Source organism: Anastrepha obliqua, chromosome 3 (genome assembly GCF_027943255.1).
Source record: "Anastrepha obliqua isolate idAnaObli1 chromosome 3, idAnaObli1_1.0, whole genome shotgun sequence".
NCBI classification, from domain to species: domain Eukaryota; kingdom Metazoa; phylum Arthropoda; class Insecta; order Diptera; family Tephritidae; genus Anastrepha; species Anastrepha obliqua.
The window spans coordinates 112,302,901-112,322,233 of record NC_072894.1 but is presented as its reverse complement, the minus strand read 5'-3'; the positions used below and the strand labels follow the sequence as shown (position 1 = coordinate 112,322,233).

Genomic DNA, 19,333 nt, shown 5'->3' with positions numbered 1-19,333 from the left:
ATAACTTCAAAAATAATCTTCGGAACGACTTGAAATTTTCATAGTGTTTACTTAAATATATGTACATTACAAAAATGAAATAAAAAAAAAATCGATTTTTTGAAAATTCTAACTAGATGTAACCCCTTAAGATAACTATTTGAATGTACGTCTATTATGTTGTTATGCAAGCAAAGGAAGAAATATACGGTGTGTTTTAATCAAAAACATACAAAAAATTCGAATCATGGACTTACATACACACGTTAGGTGGGCCACTATTATATGAGGGCTAAGTTTATTTTTGCAAACGGTTTCATATTTTTCAGAAATTTTAATTTTATAAAATATATGTATTGTGTTTTTTTTACATATAGGTATAACAAGTGAATGCCAACATTTCAATCAAAATTGAACATCTACGTACATTTTTGGATTGCGTTGTATATTGTCCTCCATGGTGCGTTTTCGTGCGGCTTCCCACTTCTCCATTCGTTCCAAAACTTCTGGCAACAATGAGGGAAACGCAACGCGTGAAATCTCAGATCCATCACGTAATTCAATATTAGTTTTAAAATTGTAATTCGGTGTATAGCCATTCAGCTTAAGGAAATGGTCGAAATAGAAAGGAACAATTTGCTCCTGAATAGTGTCCATTACAAAAATACTATCGCGGGCATCTTGCAATTGCATTACATCGCCCTCATCATGGAAAGCACGGAAAAAGAATTTGGTATGCTCGGAAACGCGTTGCTCCTTCAAGACATCCTTCTTTTGCTTTTTCTTAATAAAGATGCGCGTCAATTTACCTTCACGCTTCGGTTTCACATATGGCGGTTCCAAATTGTGTCGAACCTTCTTCATTTCACTCTCAATGCGTTTCTCCACCTGATAAGCTTGCCGGGAGATTTTACGATCATATGCATAACGCCGACGAAGTTGAGCTTCAATGCGTCGACTCTCGTCCACTGGTATGTAATCGAGTGTAGCTACAGGCATAAAAATATATAATATAAAACATGATATAATATAAAGTTGGAATTTTCATATAAAGGGTGATCAGATTGGAAGTACTTTTTCCAATAAGGTTTTTTTTGTTTTTGACAGATCACGCGTGACTACTGTCAAACTGTCAAACAAATCAAATATATATTTTTTTTTCAGTATTCACTAACATTTCATCATGTAAAGACTTACGCCTCAACAAGGCTTACAAATCGTACAATTGTATTGCGAAAATCGACGCTCTCTGAAAAGTGTTCATCGCGCGCTCAGGCCAACTTATGGCGTTCAGCGATGAGGCCCATTTTTTGCTTAATGGTTATAAGCAAAATGGGCGTATTTGAGCTGAAGAACAATCTGAAGCCATTAAAGAACAGCCATTACATCTATCGACAACAACCGTTTGTGCGGCCTATGGGCTGGAACCCATATTTCTTCAAAGATAAGGCTGGAGCCAATGTAACAGTGAATGGCGGACGCTATCGCATCATGAAAAACGACTTTTAGATGCCGAAATTGAAGCCCGTGATCTCCACACCAGTTGGTTCCAACAAGACGGCGCTACTTGTCATACAGCCCCTAAAACAATAGATTTACTGCGTCGTCGTTTTGGTGAGCAATTTATCTCTCGCCTTGGACCCGTGGATTTGCCAACAATCGTGACATATCACACATTTCGTCTTTTATTTGTGGGGGTATGTAAAGTCTAAATGCTTTGTGGATAAACCAGCTTCGACTGAGGCATTGGTAGCCAACATTACTAAAGTTACAGGGTTTAATTGAAAAGTAATGAGCCTTATTTTTTTTAAGCAGTTTTATTAAACCTTTTGGCTTATACAACTAATGTTCTTCAAAATAGGACCCTTGAGCGTCAATACACCGCTGGTAGCGGTCCTTCCACTGCAGGAAACATTTTTCGGCTGTCACAGATTTTTCGGATCGCCTCATTGGAGACGAAACGCCTCCCCTCAGCTTTCTTTTCAGGAGCGGGAACAAGAAGAAGTCCGGAGGGGACAGGTGTGGGCTGTAGGGAGGGTGGGGAAGCACCGGAACCCCCATCTTGGCCAATGCAGAGGTGCAGAGGAAGGCGGTGTGCGCCGGCGCATTATCGTGATGAAGGGCCCAATTTGGCACACACTTTGCGCATTTCAAGTTTTCCGGTCCCGATTTTCCACACATTGTAATAAGTTAAATTTAACTCTTCACTGATCTCACGTAGGCTAGCACGACGGTCAATGTTAAAAAATTTACGAACCCGGTTCACATCTTCGTCTGTTTGCGTCGTCGGAGGCCTTCCAGATCGCTGTTCGTCTTCGATGTCCTCCCGGCCTTCCTTGAACGACTTGTGCCACCGTTTTACCTGGGCACTGGACAAAATTTGATCGAGTAACGTTGCTCCAACGATCGCTACATTTTCGCCACTGCAAAATCCTAACACACTTTTAAAACAGCTTTCACGCGCGGAGCGATGTTGACTGCACCGTTGTTACCAGCGAAGTGGGACCGGTTTCTAGTGGAAGGGGAAGGTCCAACGATCATTTTCCCTCACCAGCCAATTCGGTTGATCGCTTGGCAGACGCTCCGCGCGGGAAGGCTCATTACTTTTCAATCAAACCCTCTATTCACGAGATACCGATCGAAGTCTTCCAGCGAGTCTTTGAAAATTGGTATTTACGGATGGCCGAATTACGGCGCAGTCGCGGCCAACATTTAAAAGGGATTATGTTTAAAAAATGAATGTCATGAATGGTTCTATAAAAAAATAATAAAGATTGCCTAATAAATTTGAATTTTTGTTGTTTTATTTCAATTTAAATTCCGACACCCCTACTTTGATAGTAATAAAAATACTAATAGGCTGACGCCATAGACGATTAGGTTGGTGGGTGACTATCATTCGGAAGTGCACGTGTTCGAGTCCCTGGGCAGGAAACATCAAATGATAGAAAAAGTTTAGCGGTCGCCTTCCGGCAGCCAATGGCAAACTTCCGAGTGTATTTCTGTCATGAGAAAGCTCTTCGTAAAAACCATTTGCCGTTCGAAGTCGGCTTAAAACTGTAGGTCCCTCTTTTTGCGGAGCAACATCAAGACAAACACCACAAATAGGAGGACAAGCTCGGCCAATCACTCAATAAAGGGTGTAAGAGCTAATTATATATATGTATTGGAGGTTGAATTAGTTTTAAAGGTGACACACAGATGGCGCTATTTATCACTTTATCGCGTTGACAATACTGAATATATATTCATGACAAAGCCTCATCCCTAGGCTTTGTTTATCAGTATCCGTCATTTCGCGGAAGTATAAACAACGCAGTGTTTTCGTGCTCCGAGTATGTCAACTTTCGTGCCGTCGAAACGCAATTTGCGGGAAGCTTTGTTTTTCTGCTTCAATTTGAAAAAAAAAAATACAGCCCAAGCCCGTGAATTGCTGCAGGAGGCCTACCCAGACCATACTCCGTCGATTTCAACATGTGAGTACTGGTTTCGACGATTCAAAAGTGGTGATTTTCACACCGAAGACAAGGAGCGTCTTGGCCAGCCCAAAAAGTTCGAGGACTCGGAATTGGGGGAATTGGTAAACGAGGACTCGTGCCTAACCCAAGAAGAGCTTGCTGAATCATTGGGCGTTGATAAATCAACCGTTTGCAAGCGTCTAAAAGCGATGGGAATGATCCAAAAGCAAGGACATTGGGTCCCGTACGAGTTGAAGCTGCGCGACGTCGAACGGCGATTTTTTACGTGCGAATTGCTGATCGAGCGACAAAATCGGAAGGGTTTTTTGCATCGGGTGGTGACTGGCGACGAAAAATGGATCCACTACGATAACCCAAAACGCAAAAAATCATGGGGTTTGCCCGGCCACGCATCAACGTCGACGGCCAAGCAGAATATTCACGGCAAGAAAATCATGCTCTGCATTTGGTGGGATCAGGTCGGCGTCGTATATTTTGAGCTGCTCCAATCGGGCGAAACAATCACGGGGGATCGTTACCGACTGCAATTGATGCGTTTAAGCCGGGCATTGAAAGAAAAACGGCCGGAAACGGTAAAAAGGCACGACAAGGTTATTTTGCAACATGACAACGCTCGGCCGCATGTTGCTCAACCTGTCAAAAAATACCTTGGAACGCTTGGCTGGGAAGTGTTAACCCACCCGCCGTATAGTCCAGACATAGCTCCCTCCGACTATCATTTGTTCCGGCATATGAGTCTCGATTTGGCGGACCAGCGGTTCTCCTCGTACGAGGCTACCAAAATATGGGTTGAGTCATGGATAGCCAAGCAGCGGCCAGAATTTTGGAGAAACGGCATCCGGAAATTGCCCGAAAGATGGGCGAAAGTTGTAGCTAGCGATGGCCAATACTTCGAATAAAATATTTTGTACCGTTTTTTCACAATAAAGCCCCAAATCTTGGAAAAAAACCTTTAAAACTAATTCAACCTCCCAATATATAAATTTATATAAAGGACTGACGCAGGCAAATAGATTTGGAGATTTGCCATTACCTGCTGGGAAGCGGCTGCTATTAGAAAAAACTATTTTACCCATAATGTTCTTAGTGGGAATTGAATCCAGAACCTACTGCCTGTATACCACGCAAAAAATATCTGATCACTACGACTTGTAACTACCGTCTTTTTCCGAAAATGAGACACTGTCTCACTTTTTTTTTTGGTCCAAATTACGCGCTAGGGCTTATTTCGGGGGAGGGCAACAATAAAAGTATATTTAGATATTTTTATTTAATACTAGCGTACCCTCGCCCGCTTCGCTAGACGATAAATTCAATGATTTGCTAAAAGAGAATAAAATTAATACAAAACAAAGCCAGTTCTTTGATGCAATTTCATTCGAACTTTATTGTAACACTTTTTGGTAGACAACGTTTTTAGTTTTTTCATCTTTCGCGTGAATAATGACGATGGTTTGCCAACTCGTGAGTAAGCTACATACAATTGTCCATGAGAAAAAATTGGGTATTCTAAATTAATACCGCACATTTGTAGAGACTGTCCTTGCGCCTTATTAATTCTCATAGCGAAGGCAAGGCGAATAGGGAACTGCAAACGTTTGAAATCGAATGGTAAATCCGCCGGAATCAGTGGAATTCAGGGTATCAAAATGTCTTCTCCTTTGTACTTCCCTTTCAAAATTGTTGCTTCGATAACGTTACCCATTAGCTTCTTCACAGCGAGTCTGGTACCGTTGCAAAGTCGGGGCACATTACTATTGCGCAGCATAATAATCGGTGCTCCAATTTTTAATCGTAAATTATGAGGTGGTAAGCCTGGCAAATCGAGTGAGTTTAAGAATTCAGTTGGATAATTTACGACCTCATCTTGATCAGTAATAGTGTCCATTGACTTATACGCAACTATGTCACCAGGTATTTGATCTAAAATAGCTGAATTTATATCATTGACGTCCTTATTTTTCCCAGCTAAAATTGCTCTTTCGCTGAGTCAATCATGGTTTTTGTAATGTTGAACTATGTTTGGAAATACACTCTGTATCAATGCCTCTTTAGACTGTGCAAAAGTGCAGAAATTGTTAGGTTGTTGTTGTTTTTGAAAAAAGGTTTATTTTTTTTTGGTTAAAAAGTGTTTTTTGAAGTTTTGAAAAACACTTCGCTCTAACAAATTTCTTCTCAGTTGCTGAAAATTAAATATTTTGAAAAAACTATTTTTTTTTAATTTAACGTTTTTGAGAAAATTTTGTTCTTGAAAAAATTTCATACTTTTGTAAAAGTTTAAATTGATTTGTTAAAAAAGATTTTTTTCCGCTTTGAAAAACACCCCCTCGAAAAAATGTATTCTCTATTAATAGTGGAATATGAAATGCTTTGAAAACACCATTTTTTTTTAATTTTGTTTGGTTTTCAGAAAATTTTGTTTTGAAAAAATTTCATACCCTTGAAAAAGTTTTATTTTATTTTATTCGTTTAAAATTTTTGAAATTTTTTTTTTTTGTAATTTTAGAAAAACACCTCTTCGAAGAAATTTCTTTTATCTTTTTGAGGAAAATTTGGTTTTGAAAAAATTTCATGCTTTCGAAATTTTTTTATTTTACTTTATTTCTTCAAAATTTTTGAAAACAATTTTTTTTATAATTTTCGAAAAACACCCCTTTGAAAAAATGTTTTCTATGTGTCATAGTGGTATTCCATTAACTTTTAGGATTATAGTCAAATACTTACAAATATCTACGCTTTCACAAATAGCAACAATAAACAAATTTCCTCAAAACCAAAAAATTTACTTTTTTTCTAAAAAAATTTTAAACAAACAACGTAATAAATTTAGAATTTTGTGTTCACGAAAAAACAGTATTGTTTTTATTGTATTAACTGAAAACCAAAATGTTGCAAAAAATCAAAACAAAACTAAATTATTTTTTTGTGTTCATTTGGTCCATATGTTCCATAAAAAGTTGATATGGTAAATAATATGCAGGGTCTGATACACGCAAATTTCCATTGACCATTATAGTGACAAAATTATCGATCACCAATTCCAACAGGATTTCAAAATCAGAGTTGGAATGAGTTGTTGTGTGATGTACTTCTGAAAAAATGAGAAATAAACAAAATAAATCTAAAAATTCGAATTCTAACTTTACCTTGTGTATGTTCTTATTACCTTTGAATTTTTCCAATGAAGCACCATTCATTTTAAATTTTCCAAGAATTTTTTTTATCATTTCGCGTTTCTTTCCTTTTTCATTCGATTCCAACATTTGTTCATAGCCGAAAACATCGTTTGCAAACGCATTCATTTCCATATAGAATTGGTCAAAGAAAGCATTGCTCAATTGAATTGAAACATTATTTTCATAAATACTTAGGACCTTAACTAATGCACCTTGGTACATACCTAACGCAGATATTCATCGCGACCTTGACATCGATACTATTGATGAAACAATACAAAGCGCTAGCAGAAGACACATAAATAGACTATTAACGCATACAAATCCTAAGATGAGAAGACTACCAAATAAAGAAAAATCTACCCAAAGTCGGCTTAACCATCAAACACCAACAGATCTTGCAAAATCCTTGTAATCAATTGTCAACTAATCTATATGTCATTGTTTGTTAACCACTTGTTTTTAAATAATATGTATATATTTCTTCTAAATGAGCTTGGGGGCATTGGCCCTTCAATATCACTCTCATTCCATCTTTTTGTAAATCAAATTACTTATTGTCTAACGACAGGTGTAATATTTTATGGAAGAAATAAAAAAAAAAAAAAAAAATTTCATTCGAATCATTTGAAATTTCTGTATACAATAACGAAAAATTCAAAAAAAGTTGTACACATAAAATGAATGTCGATTCGAAACTTACTTTAATCTAAGAATCGAGCAAGTTTTGTTTTGTACAATTATTTGATTTTTTCTTTTTTTTATATGAAGAAAATATTTAAAAGAAAATTTTTTTTGCTAAAAACCTTCCCCTAGTGGATCCCTATAATATGAAAAAAGAACGAATAAAATTGGCCTCGTATCGGCCCAAAAAAATGCGTACAAACGAACATCATTTCATTTTTATATATATAGAAGATTTATTTTACACACAATACAGAAATTTAAATTTATTCATATACAGTCATGCCATCTTCTTCTGGAACATCGTCTTAAATAAAATCTTCTTGAAAATCCATTTCCTGTTGAATTATTGGTCCGAATCTCTCATGCCTTGCGATAGAGCTATCGTTAAACGAATACTGTCTAAGTAGCCTGTTCGTAGTGCATTAGGAACATCACTATTAGTTATTTTGTCCCATGAATTGTTTACCCAATTCACAACTTCTTGTAAGCCTGGTTTTATAAAATTACCTCGATGATTTCTCACCATTCTGTTTTCAATATATTTATTGATTTCCGTTCGCAAATGATCATTGAATGGCTTGTTTATTGCAATGTCAAGTGTCTGGAGGTAACCAGTCATTCCAGCCGGAATTATTATTTGATCAATCTTCGACTCAACAAGAAAGTTTTTCATGTCATAAGCGCGGTGAGTACTGGCTTTTGGGTGCACTTTCAATGACATTTTTACCTTTAGTGATTAAAAATGGCGATACTTTCTTGCGATCTAGACGAATCGCCAAAATACAGGTAACACATGCGCTATCGTAACCGGTAGAAGGAACGTAAATTGACGAAGAAGTATTGTGGTGAACTGTCGTTTGAGCGCCTTGGCCTAGGAATACCACGGTCTCATCCATAGCAATCATGTTGGAGAGTTGGTATTTCGAAAAAAAGATGCCATCAACAAAAGGGTTAGATGCAAGTGCACGCCCAACAACTTTATTGTCTTTCAGCTTAAACAATGTTGTTGATCTACTTAGAGACAGTTCATATCGCTTAAGGAAATTGTCCAACCAGTGTGACGACGCTTTAAATTCTTCTGTGGATATATCAAGGTAGGTAGGTAGGTAGGTAGGGTGATTGTCGCAAGACACACTTAGACCTTCGGCAGGTCCATTGTGATACCACTGGAGCTTATCCTTACTCTACGTGTTCCTTTTCAAACCATCCGGTTGCTTTAATAAACGAGCAGAGCTTCGTTAGTTTTAGATGGGCTATGTCCGCTACATCGGTTAGAAATGCTGTATCGAGAGTGCGCAGCCTTCTCATAGCTAGGCTTTCACACTCACATAAAAGGTGTCTGACTGTTTCCTCTTCTTCTGTATTAAGACAGCTTCTACAGAAATCGAAGTAAGGGAGTCCTAACCTTCTAGCGTGGCTGCCTATTAAACAATGACCAGTTAAAACACCTATCATTTTTCTTATATATTCTCTGTTGAATCTTAGCAAGATCTTCGATCGACCGCTGTTCCAGTTCGGCCATGTCTGTCTGCTTAGTTCGCATGTTGTGAGGTTTTGCCAGATTGTATTTACCTTTTTGATGGTTTCCCTGTCTATAAGTAATTTACAAGTGGCTATGGGCATGGGTATCAGCGACTTATCCGGTTCGAGACCGAGTGTTGTACCGGTTCTTGCAGGTTCATCCGCCTTACAATTTCCTGCAATGTTTCTGTGGCCTGGTACCCAGATAAGGTGCACCTTGTAGCACTTAGATACGTCATCTAGTAGTTTAAAACATTCTATAACTGTTTTTGACGAGTGTGTTTTTGATTCCAGCACTTTTATTGCTGCTTGACTGTCCGAGTAAATGAAGACTTCATTTGCGGATAATACTCTCGTTTTTATTTCTTTAAGTCCCTCTTTTATGGCAGTGACTTCCGCCTGAAATACACTGCAATGATCAGGCAAGCGAAATGATTGGCATACTCCGAGTTTGAGCCATCTGTGTAGATGTTTAAGTCATATATCTTGACAATGAGCCCGTTATCCCATTCCTCTTTAGAAGGAAATACTGTGACAAAGGATTTATCGAAATTGATGTCCTTGGTCCTACAGAAATCCGTTGTGCTGGGAATGCAGGGGAATTGTTCTAAAATTGAGGAGTGCCCTCTTTGGTACTTTCTGAGTAGGCCGATTTCTCTTAGCCTGAGAGTTGCTTTTGCAGCTGTTTGCTTACCGTACTGCTCTATTGGTAAAATGTTAAGCATAACATTTAGTGCATCTGTGGGTGTGGTTCTGAGGGCCCCGCAGATGCAAAGACTGGCCATTCTTTGTATGTGTGCCATGGTGGATATATCAAATTCAATTGCTGTTTCAAGGGCAAATCTTTGAATATCAACCCTGCGCACAACCAAAGCCATTGCTCTCCTTCCTGCAATCCATTCCCAGATACAATCTTCCAGCTCAGAAAATAACGGCTGCCGACCTGATCCAACTCTGCGTTTTTCTCATTTCCTTGGTCCACCAGTTGACACAGGTAATTATAGTCTGTACGCCATTTACGAAACATACAGAGATCCAGCATTTACAGAATGCTAATGCAAAATTATTTATTTTATTTATTATTTTTAAATAAAATTACTTATGAGGGAATAATCAGACTTACAGGACGGAAATGAATGAACGTTGTATACCTGCACTGTCGCTCAATGAAGACTACTGCCTTATGTGGTATTTTTAAGATAAATTCCAAGAATTAACGAACGAAGCGCTCTTCGTAAGAGGTAAACAATAATTTTCTCGGAATATTTTGTTTCAAACATTTCTCTGAAGTACGAGTATTAGGAAAACTAAACATATTATTACTTATACTTAATAAATCAATACCATTTTTAACGAATTCTTTTTGTCACATTATTTTAACTAGGGCTTATTTTCGGAAGATGTCTTATTTTCGGAAAAAGACGGTAAATAACAAATTTTTTTTTACCAAAACTTACATATCAGCTCGAACACAACTTCTGAAATCATGGCGACCATCTCCAACGACTCGAGATCTTCACCACTAGCGCTACGCATGTTTTCCGGCACAACTCCACGCCACACCTCCGCAATAATTGCTCGATGTTTGATAAAAGTCTCGTCGTTGAATGACTCCTCAATGGGCTGCACCAAAAATTCCAATGAACGTTTCTTCATATCGGCTGCACGGTCGGACATAAAATACAATTTTGCACATTTACGCGAAACATACGCTTGCTTTTCACGCAAATCCTCTAAACACCATTCCTGGAAAGTCTCCAGCCGACTCTGCAGTTCGGAGTGTATGGACAAAGTGAAATGCATTTCGAGTAGTAGCACAAAGGTTTTAGTTTTCAAATTATCTATGCCTAGCATGAAACTCTCCGCATTGGGAAACACAATCAATATAGGATGCAAATTCTGTAGGTATACATTCTCGTAGAAAGCCTTAATTGCCCATGCGTTGTCTTTGTCACGCTTACGAATATTCACTATGCTTCGTTTTGCGATGGACTCTTCGAAGTTCTCTAATTCAATTGACACCTTTTCACAACGCCTTTCTCCAGCCTCTTCTTCCTCCTCGCCTTCCTCTTCTTCATCACACTCAGTGCTTGGCTGTGTTGCTTGTTCGATACGATGTATCCAATCGTTCTCGTAACGCCATTCCGAATCACCAAGTAGATAGTGGAAGTTCTGTAGCATAATACGGCGTATCCAATGGCCCTCAACGAAAACTATGTCCATATTCAAAATAATTTGTTGCCGTTCCAATTCTCGAAATTCACGCCTTAAAGCATCTGTCCGATCGTAATAGGATTTAACCTAAAAAAGTGCATAATATCGCATAGATTATGTTGTTGTTAGAAAAAATATAAACAAACAGATATGAAGGTTTAAGCTATGAAATAGCAACATACTAGCAGCCTCTAAAAACCATACGATCTCAACTGATCCTAGTAATAATTTTTCTAATCGATCGTCAACTATAACTCTAAGCAAATAACATCCGAAAAAAAAACGCTTTAGGAACCAATTGGAACAGAATAAAATGATTGTAGAACTAATCGAGGTTTTTCGTAGATTTTTTTTCGCGAATTTGGTTTGTATCGTCTTTTCTGCGTCTAGAAAATTTGAAAATTACAATGGGGTACACCGACCTTTTTACTATCGGCATTCGGTTCTACGTTACCGGAACGTCCCGAAGATTTACTATATATCCGGCCAAGAACGGTCCAGCAGAACGGTCCTATTGTGTGTGTAAAGATATTGATATATATCGCGACGGTGAGTAAGTAAATTCGTCTTATCTCGTAAAATCACTAAAGCGCGGAGTTCTAACAATCGATGGCCAAACGATGTATTACTTGCTTGACGAACCATGCCCGTAAGGCTTTTTTTTTTTTGTTGAAGTGAAAACTTCTTTAGAATCGTTGGGAGTGATTTGAGAAAAAGTGAAACGAAAAAAGCGACCCTCTTGGCTACGAAGCGTTATATTATATGTTGATATAAACGTAGCGACGAACTAAATAACTTTTAGGCCAGCGCCGACAGCATGGCGCGGTAGCCGAGCGACTAGCAATGTGAGCTTCCGATCCAAAATCCTTGGTTCGAATCACAAGAAAAAAAAGAGGTTGTCTGTAAAGTCGGTTTACTGACGATAGTTTAACGTGATAACGTCATAAGAAAATACTGATTGAATGGTTGCATTTTTCAAAAGAAAATTTTAATTTTATTTGTTTGATAGATATTTTGTATGGATATAGAGAATGAGTTAACATTAACATTAACATAACATAATATAACATAACATAATATAACATAACACAACACAACACAACACAACACAACACAACACAACACAACACAACACAACACAACACAACACAACACAACACAACACAACACAACACAACACAACACAACACAACACAACACAACACAACACAACACAACACAACACAACACAACACAACACAACACAACACAACACAACACAACACAACACAACACAACACAACACAACACAACACAACACAACACAACACAACACAACACAACACAACACAACACAACACAACACAACACAACACAACACAACACAACACAGCACAACACAACACAACACAACACAACACAACACAACACAACACAACACAACACAACACAACACAACACAACACAACATATCATAAAGCATTCACCAACAGCTTTCGTTTGATACCCATATTGTACATACACATCCGAAGGTTACCCGGATCCACGTTTTGACCTATATCTCGAGACCATATCTACCAATAGGTACCCAAACTATACGGAAACCATCTTCAATACCTACTTAACAATGTGTGTAAGTTTGGTTTAATTCGGTTCAAAGACACGGCGGATCCACGTTTTGGCATATATTTCGAGACCCTAGTCATCAATAGGTATGAAAATTACCCCGTATTAAAGCACTTATCAACAGCTTTCATTTGATATCCATATTGTGAAAACACATTCTAGGGTCCACGTTTTGGTCTCTATCTCGAGACCCTAGTCACGGAGCGGATGGAAATACTCTGAACTAAAGCATTCACCAACAGCTTCCATTTGATACCCATATTGTACATACACATCCGAAGGTTACCCGGGTCCACGTTTTGACCTATATCTCGAGACCCTATCTACCAATAGGTATCCAAACTATACGGAAACCATCTTCAATACCTACTTAACAATGTGTGTAAGTTTGGTTTAATTCGGTGCAAAGACACGGCGGGTCCACGTTTTGGCATATATTTCCAGACCCTAGTCATCAATAGGTATGAAAATTACCCCGTATTAAAGCACTTATCAACAACTTTCATTTGATACCCATATTGTACATACACAACCAAAGGTTACCCGGGTCCACGTTTTGTTCTATATCTCGAGACCCCAGTCACGGAGCGGCATGAAAAATACTCTGTACTAAAGCATTCACCAACAGCTTCAATTTGATATCCATATTGTACAAACACATTCTAGGGTCCACGTTTTGGTCTCTATCTCGAGACCCTAGTCACGGAGCGGCATGAAAAATACTCTGGACTAAAGCATTCACCAACAGCTTCCATTTGATACCCATATTGTACATACACATCCGAAGGTTACCCGGGTCCACGTTTTGACCTATATCTCGAGCCCTATTTCCAAAATAAAATACAATCCATGTTACTCGTGGATGATGTAGCTTTCGAATGGTGAAAGAATTTTTAAAATCGGTCCAGTAGTTTTGAGCCTATTCATTACAAACAAACAAAGTTTTCCTCTTTATAATATTAGTATAGACAACATATCTTATAAGGTATATGGTAAATATTAAAATAAATTTTTTCCTTCATATATAATAAAAAAATTAATAATTATAACATTAAAACAACAGGTATTATTAACAAACTTGGTTTTATTTTAAATTCTTCAAGTGAATCAAATTAATAATAATCTATAAGAAGGCATATGCAAATACAAATACGTGAATTTATATATGTACATATGCGCATATACATACATATATACGCTCACTTAAGTAGGAGAGAGCAAGATGTCGAACGTTGCCGTTCGTTTGCTTTGTTTGCTTTGTCGCTCGTTCCGCGCTTTCGCTTGCAGTTCATGCAATGCAATGAGCAAGGTAACGACAAATGAGCAAGGTAACACTAAATAGCAAGGTAACACTAATGAGCAAGGTAACACTAAATAGCAAGGTAACACTAATGAGCAAGGTAACACTAAATAGCAAGGTAACACTAATGAGCAAGGTAACACTAAATAGCAAGGTAACACTAATGAGCAAGGTAACACTAAATAGCAAGGTAACACTAAAGAGCAAGGTAACACTAAGTAGCAAGGTAATACTAATGAGCAAGGTAACACTAAATAGCAAGGTAACACTAAAGAGCAAGGTAACACTAAATAGCAAGGTAACGACACATTTTTTCGTGCGTGCAGCCTGTTAAATCGAATTATAAGACGTTATCACGTCAATAATAATAATACAATATAAATTTGTTATATACTTAAAAGTTATGAGGCGTTTTGTAAAACATTTTAAATTACCTCTGAATCGCTAATTTCCGTATATGTACTCACTCACCTTGTGCACCACCGACATGGCTGCTTCATATTCACGTTTCTCCCACTTTGTGAATAGTTTCTCATAAAGTGTCTTCAAACGCAACATACGCTCCCAATGATGCTCGTTTAAGCGATCGTAGATCTTCGTACGAACTATTTGACCTTGTATGAGCATGGACTCGAATTTCAAACGCAATGCATCTTTAATAAATGACATGCCGCTTTTAAAACTGAACATCTTCACTGGCGGTCGATTTTTCAATTCGTCCACGTAGTTTTCATCGATATCTGTCGTTACTACACTACGATACTTAAATCGTGCGCGTCCAATAAGTTTCTGTCGCACATCTTCGACCGGCACCTCGAGACGCAAACGCATACCATTTTGTAGACGCGTGTTGAATGTGAAAAAGCTGTCTTTGGCTGTGCTTAGCTCCAGTTGCGCTTTGTGCTGCCCCGCAAATGGCATCACCTTGAAAGGATTATTTTCCTCAGCTCCCATATCGAGCGGCTCCAACTTGAATCGACATCGATTGATTGCTTCGAATGGCACCACGGATTTTCTTATATAATCGAGTGGAATTTTCGTTTTTCCTTCCATCAGCAAAAAGCTACCACTATCGTTCGTTAGATTCGTACACACCGAGCTACTGAGCGAAGTCAGGCACGTCTCAATACTTTTCAAATCCTCTTCTATCTCTTGTATTATTTCATCACGATCAACAGCTATCTTCTGACCCTCATCCTCATTCACTTTGGATTCATAGAGTGCTTTGCGTACCTCATGCAAAAAATCCAAATATTCCTTGTGTCCCGGATAATCAAGTGTTTCGAGATCTTCATGCGGCCGACTATGATAATAGAAATCGCGTTGCTGGCACAAATCCTTGCTGCCCAAACCCTTGTCGGCAGTAACCTGTTTTCTCGAATTTTGCAGTTTTTCAAGCAATGCTTTTGTATTCGCTTTGGGTAAAGACAGATCCATTTCAACGAATTCATTACATGGCGGTTGTGCCATACGAAATTTTTCCATAACAACTTGATCTTCTTTTCTTTTGCCCTTCGTGACTTTCGCTTTTACGAGTTTCGGCTGATAGTGTACGTCCACTGGTTTTTGTTGCATATAATTTCCATGATCATGGTGGTGTCGGGCTTCAAACAATTTTGAATATTTACTTTTTTTCACTTCGCGTAAATTGTTGAAATATATTTCATCTGGGCTAAGTTTTAGCAAATGCGGTTTGTGCACTTCTGCAACAGTCTGATCGAAAAGCACCGAAGGCACGCGTTCCTTTAAGTAGTCACGTGGCTTTCTGGGATGTCTTCGTAATGTAGTTTCTCGATATTTGGGAGCAGGCATATTGCCGCGCATGGGCATCGGCAGTCCAATGCTTTTGACAAATTTTGCGCGCTCATTCTCCTCTTTCTGGTCAACTAACTCAGGTTCTGGTTCCGGTACCCATTCTGGATCTGTATCCGTATCCGATTGTTCACATTTGGTTTGCAGACTCGACCTTTTCACCTCGTAACAAGGTATACCGAGTAATTTGAGACGCTTCTGTTTCATTTGCGCCTTCATTTTCTTTTTGATATTCTCTTTGGCCGCCATGTACTCCAGTGTGGTATTCATTTTCATTAAATCAGTTTCATCATATTTCTCTGCTTTGTGTAATTTAACATTACTCAAATCTTGGATATTGTCATCGAAGAGAAAACGTATTAAATTGAACTTCTTAAGTGGGTACTCAAGACGCGGCCGTACCATTCTAAATTTCTTACGCAAATCACGTTCATAGTGACGTCCCAGCCGTTTCTCGATGTACTCACGTACGGCACTACTCTTTATTTGCGGTAGCTTATATTCAAATTTGGGCATACAAATTTTAAGCAGCGGATCGTCGGGACTACGTAATTTCGGTATGCCTTCCTCGATATCCAACATTATAGCTTCCTTCTTTGGAACCAACTCTGCCAACCATTGTTCACGGGTCTTGCACGTCTTTTCTTTTCGTGCACCTCCGGTCTTCTCGGTTTGATGTTGCTTGCCACGCAGACTCTCGCCCAACTTAAAGTGAAAGCCACGCAGTTTGTAGTTGCTGCCATGTTTGCCCACATCAATAGCATCCTCGTCATCGCTGGACTGTTCGCTGAGTTCCGCACTTTCAACGCTGTGTTTCGGTGTATCGCTGCTTATATCAAGTTTTGCCTCGGGGTAATCTTTAAGCTTACCGAGATTTTGCAAAATATATTCCTTCTTAACAAGCGCCTTGTCACGTTTGATACGATTCTCCGTTTTCAGATTCTTTTTAAATTGCTTAGTTTCGCGCATTGTATGTGGAAAACATTGTTTTGGCTTCTCCGGTTCACGCAACAGACCTTCTATTTTAATATCGGGATGACATGCTGCATTTATACTATTTACAACTTCCGTGAAATGTTTATTCGCGAGCATTGTAGGTTTGAGCTCCTCATCAACTTTATCTTGCTGCTTTCTAGCACTCTCCTCTTGTTCAGCTAGCTTTTTGCGACGTAAATAAAGTGTCTTGTAACGGTCATGACGGTTACGGCTTTCTTCTGCTATTTTCTCTTGATTGTAGGGCTTATCTGCTGCACGAAATAATTTGCAAAACGGTACCGGCGGCTCACTGCTTGGCTCCTTCTCTTGTATAGTACGATCTTGCACCGCAAAACATTCTGGCACTGCCAAACGTTCATGCAGAAGCTCTGCTTCGACACTTTTCTCGATCTCCTGCTTGACGCCACGCCTCTCCATGTACCGCACTATGCTTCGATAAAGGCTCTGGTTTTGTGTATCCTGTTCGTCTGCTTGATAAGTATTTTTGTAGTCAAGGCCCTGGAAATCTAGTTGCATTGGGTTCTCCAAATCGATTTCTTCGCAAACAAAAGACTCTGACGAATGCGATTGTGTCTCGCCGCAAAGATTGTCTCCATATTTAACCGAATTTGTTAATATTTTAAATTCGCGCTTTTCCGAAAATGCATTCGTACGCAAAGCCTGTGGATTAACCAAGCAATACTTCTTTCGTGGGTCTTGTGTAAGAAAAAATTTTTGTCGTACACGTGATAATTTGGCAAACTCCTGGAAATTCAGTGGGCAAGTACCGACAAAGGGCTTTGGTGCACCGGCCACAACGCTTTCTTGACACGGTTTCTTCCATTCAGGACCGCGAAAAATCTTGCGTTTGGCGCCCGACTCCTTATGTTGTGAATCGATCATTTCCTGTGACGTGACCTGCTTATGCTTTTCATCCGATACCTTCGCTGGAGCTGTTGTTGTTTGTAAGCTAGACGAGCTGAGTTTTGGCTTGGATGACGTAGATGCACTCGAGCAAGTGCGTTTGAATTTCTTTGGACCTGCTATAATCAAACCTTTAAAATGTGAGTTGGTGGAACTAGTAAGGTCGTAGCCGCGTTGTTTTGGCTGCGGAGTTGAACTGGACGACTCCGGCTCAGACAAACGTAGTTCGATAGTCGGTACAGTAATTAATGGTTTTATACCGTCATAACATTTATCGGCAACGGCTTCAGTGGGCTCGACTTTGGATAGATTTTGTATTGATTCACATATTTCATATTTTGTATTCATTGATCGTTTTATAGGTTTCGGAGACGCTGCATATTTCTTTAATGATTGTTGGCGCGAACTAGTCGAGGAATTAATGTTCAACTTGAGTTCTTGGACCGATGGCTTCGGACGATTGTAGTAGTCTGATTTTTTTGATGTTGGCATTCTTTTCAATTGAATTTATAATATTATATATAATTGATATTTTTCATATGTATACGTAATTGATAAAATAAAAAGCTTCTTTCCTGCAAATTTTCTTTTCTACTGACAGTGAAAGCAATAAAATTGCGACGCATTTACTTCTAATTTTTCAAATGTTTGAACAATGTGTATAGCAGGGCGCATTCATTAAAAGTGGTAGCACTAGACCAACAACAATGTTTTGTACGTTTGATTCAAGGCGAATTTATTACAGGTGACAGCAAACACATATAAGTAAAACCCTACATGTATTTGCTGTTGCGTTTGGTGCAAGCATCACGTCAAAATCAGCAAGCAAATGTAAACATACGAATGTAAACATACCAATACATTCAAACAAAGCATATCATTTTGACGTAAGCAAGGTGGATTTAATAAGGTGACAGCATTCACCCAGCTGAATTTTTCGCCGTAGGTATGGCTTACGTCAAAATGATATGATTTGTTTGTATGTATTGGTATGTTTACGTTCGTATGTTTACATTTGCTTGCTGATTTTGACATGATGCTTGCACCAAACGCAACAACAAATACATGTAGGGTTTTACTTATATGTGTTTGCTGTCACCTGTAATAAATTCGCCTTGGACGTAAGCCATACCTACGGCGAAAAATTCAGCTGGGTGAATGCTGTCACCTTATTAAATCCACCTTGAAGCAAAGTAATGGAAAAGTAGAAAACAAAAAATGAATTCGCCTTGATTCATTCCGAGCTGACACATCGAAAACAATCAAATAATTTTACGCCAAGACTGTAAAATATCTTTATACATTTGTTAAAGACAAAAATGTAGTTTTAGATATTTTCTATCATATTTACAGAGTATATATTTAAGTCACATGCACGATTTAGTTAGTTTCTCGAACTAACATCTAATAAACCACGCAAGTGCATACTACGCACACATATATCGTAATATTCACTGTGGCAGACTTTACAGGGCCGGATGTTAATACCCAAGTTCCGACAAATATACGATATAAATAAATACAATTCAATTTATACTTTTAACATTATTCGGTACCTTAATATTCGAAATTAGTGTCAAACAGTAGGCCAAAATGGGTCCATAAAACTCGAAATCTTACCACCAGATATACCCAAGTAGATATTTGCAACGTCTTATTGT

General features: G+C 38.5%; 1 protein-coding gene across 1 annotated transcript; it reads right to left on the bottom strand.

The window, feature by feature from the left end:
* Positions 1-245: 245 nt before the first annotated feature.
* LOC129240386 (uncharacterized) lies at positions 246-18,252 on the bottom strand. Its single transcript, XM_054876155.1, has 3 exons — positions 14,433-18,252; positions 10,300-11,143; positions 246-968 (listed from the first exon to the last, which is right to left on the bottom strand). Exons 1-3 carry the CDS (start codon positions 18,162-18,164, stop codon positions 385-387), a joined length of 5,160 nt encoding a protein of 1,719 aa, XP_054732130.1. The 5' UTR covers positions 18,165-18,252; the 3' UTR covers positions 246-384.
* Between the last annotated feature and the right edge of the window lie 1,081 nt (positions 18,253-19,333).